Genomic DNA, 1,875 nt, shown 5'->3' with positions numbered 1-1,875 from the left:
TTGCTCTGGGCATAGTCCCAAAGCTCATCGGGCTGATAGCTTAGCGCCTCCCGCTCCCGCTCGGCGGCAGCGGCCAGTCCGATGCCGAAAAGTGGCTCCGATTGATACAGGACAAGCTTCACGTTGGGCTCTGCGGCACATCGAGCAATGGTCTCCGTGTTGTAGCTGACGCGCCTGTTCCAGTAGCCCACCACGACGAGGTAGCCCACCTTCCCACGCCTTCCGAGCCTGCGCAGATCACGAACGACATCGTGACAGTCAGGCTGTTTGGTCAAGTTGAAGCCGCACTGCAGCGAAGCGTCCGTCCAAACTGTCGACATGTTTCCGTGTTCTCGAAAGGCTGTTTCGATCGTTGCCACCAGTGGAAGGTAGCGAAACTGCTCAAACGCCTTTGGTGGTGGTGCCCAGTACACCCACACATCCGGCGGCGGGCTCATTCCCAAAAGCATGGATGCGAAGAGGCCACAGAGAGCTTGAGCTTCGAGCGCGCGAGCGAGGGTCAAAACGTTGATCACACCAAGTAAACCGTCGTAGGTCTCCACCCTCGCGCCCGCGCCTGTAGCGTCGGTGCGCGCGAGGATGGCCTCGCCGGGTGGTGCGGCCGCAGCAGCTACATGTATGCCTATGGCAGCAACCGCAACAAGAGGCAGCAGCGGCAGAAGCAGCGGCAGCAGCAGCAGCAGCCGCCATCGCCGTCGCGCGGTCGATCAGCATCTTGAACGAATGCCCACGATGATGAGCAGCGAGGCGAGGGATATCTCGCCGAGGAGACTCTCCTCGCTGCCGATCCTCGGCCCGATAAACTGCATTCTTTCTGCCTTCACCTGAAGAGAGAGGAGCTCGCCGGAGAGAGGCGCGCTAGCGGACGGACGTCAAAGGCCCGCACGAAGCCGCTATGCGCCTGACGGCTTTATTTACTTCTTTATTTACCTGTGTTAGTGCCAGTCAGTGCGCGCTCGCGCCAGTCCCGTGCCCAGTGAGTTTTGTTGTATTTGTGGTCCCCACAATCGCTGTCGTGGGATCGCTTGTCATGCGAGAGAGCGTCAACGTTTTTCTGAAAAGAGAAAACTTTCCTTCGACTGCTTGCCGTCCTCGCGATCACCATGGCCGAAGAGGGCTACGTACTGCCGGCCATCATTCCCGACACGCCAGAGCACCGGCTCCACATGTCAAGCTGGTGCAACGGCACCGCCCTTCGCCCGTCGGGCGGCGTCGGGCTGGCACCGTGGGTCGGAGGCCCCCTCCACCTCCGGCACATGGCGGCGTATTGCGAGGCGCGAGCTCCGAACCATAGCCTCACGAGCGGCTCTGGGCGGGAAGCCTTGGCCCGCAGGTCAAGGCCCGCTTCAAGGCGAAGTCGGGTTCGAAATCTTCTCCGAAACTGCTGCCGTGCCTGCGCCGTTGCCTCTGACTGCAGCCGTGGTTCTGCTCTTTGCCGCTTTGATTTTGGCCCTGGCGATCACTGCGCGGCTCAAACCTTTGAGGCCTTCACCGCCTCACCTCGTCTAACCTGTTGCTAGGCCTCGCAGTCAAACGTGCTGCACAGGGGGCATGCTCGCGGGTTGGGCAGCACTCATCACTTCGCCCCGTCACCCGCTCGCGGCCAGCGCGAGGGCACTCGCGGCCGGCAGCCCTAGAAGCGGAAGACACTAGCGCTCGAGAGGACATGTGTTCCGATGTGTTTGGCCGTATCAACAATCAAGCTGTGTCCATTCTGCACACTGCAGCGCATCGAAGTCGTTTTTTTCTCGTGGCCGTGGCCAAGAAATCAAAGCAGCGAGGTGCTTACTGGCGAGGTGAGACCGAGCACGCGCGAGCTGGAAAATGCGCCGCAAGGGCACATCAACCGCACACATAGAGGGAGCGAGAGCGCTG

At 61.0% G+C, this 1,875-nt stretch overlaps 1 protein-coding gene across 1 annotated transcript; it reads right to left on the bottom strand.

The window, feature by feature from the left end:
• Nucleotides 1–1,094: 1,094 nt before the first annotated feature.
• On the bottom strand, nucleotides 1,095–1,719 carry EMIHUDRAFT_373609 (hypothetical protein; the record flags this gene model as incomplete). The annotated part of the gene is made up of 1 exon (XM_005781313.1): nucleotides 1,095–1,719. A coding segment is annotated over exon 1 (176 nt), but the record flags the coding sequence as incomplete, so codon positions are not given.
• Between the last annotated feature and the right edge of the window lie 156 nt (nucleotides 1,720–1,875).

Source organism: Emiliania huxleyi (assembly GCF_000372725.1).
Source record: "Emiliania huxleyi CCMP1516 chromosome Unknown EMIHUscaffold_2030, whole genome shotgun sequence".
NCBI lineage: Eukaryota > Haptophyta > Isochrysidales > Noelaerhabdaceae > Emiliania > Emiliania huxleyi.
This window is presented reverse-complemented; position numbering and strand designations above follow the sequence as displayed.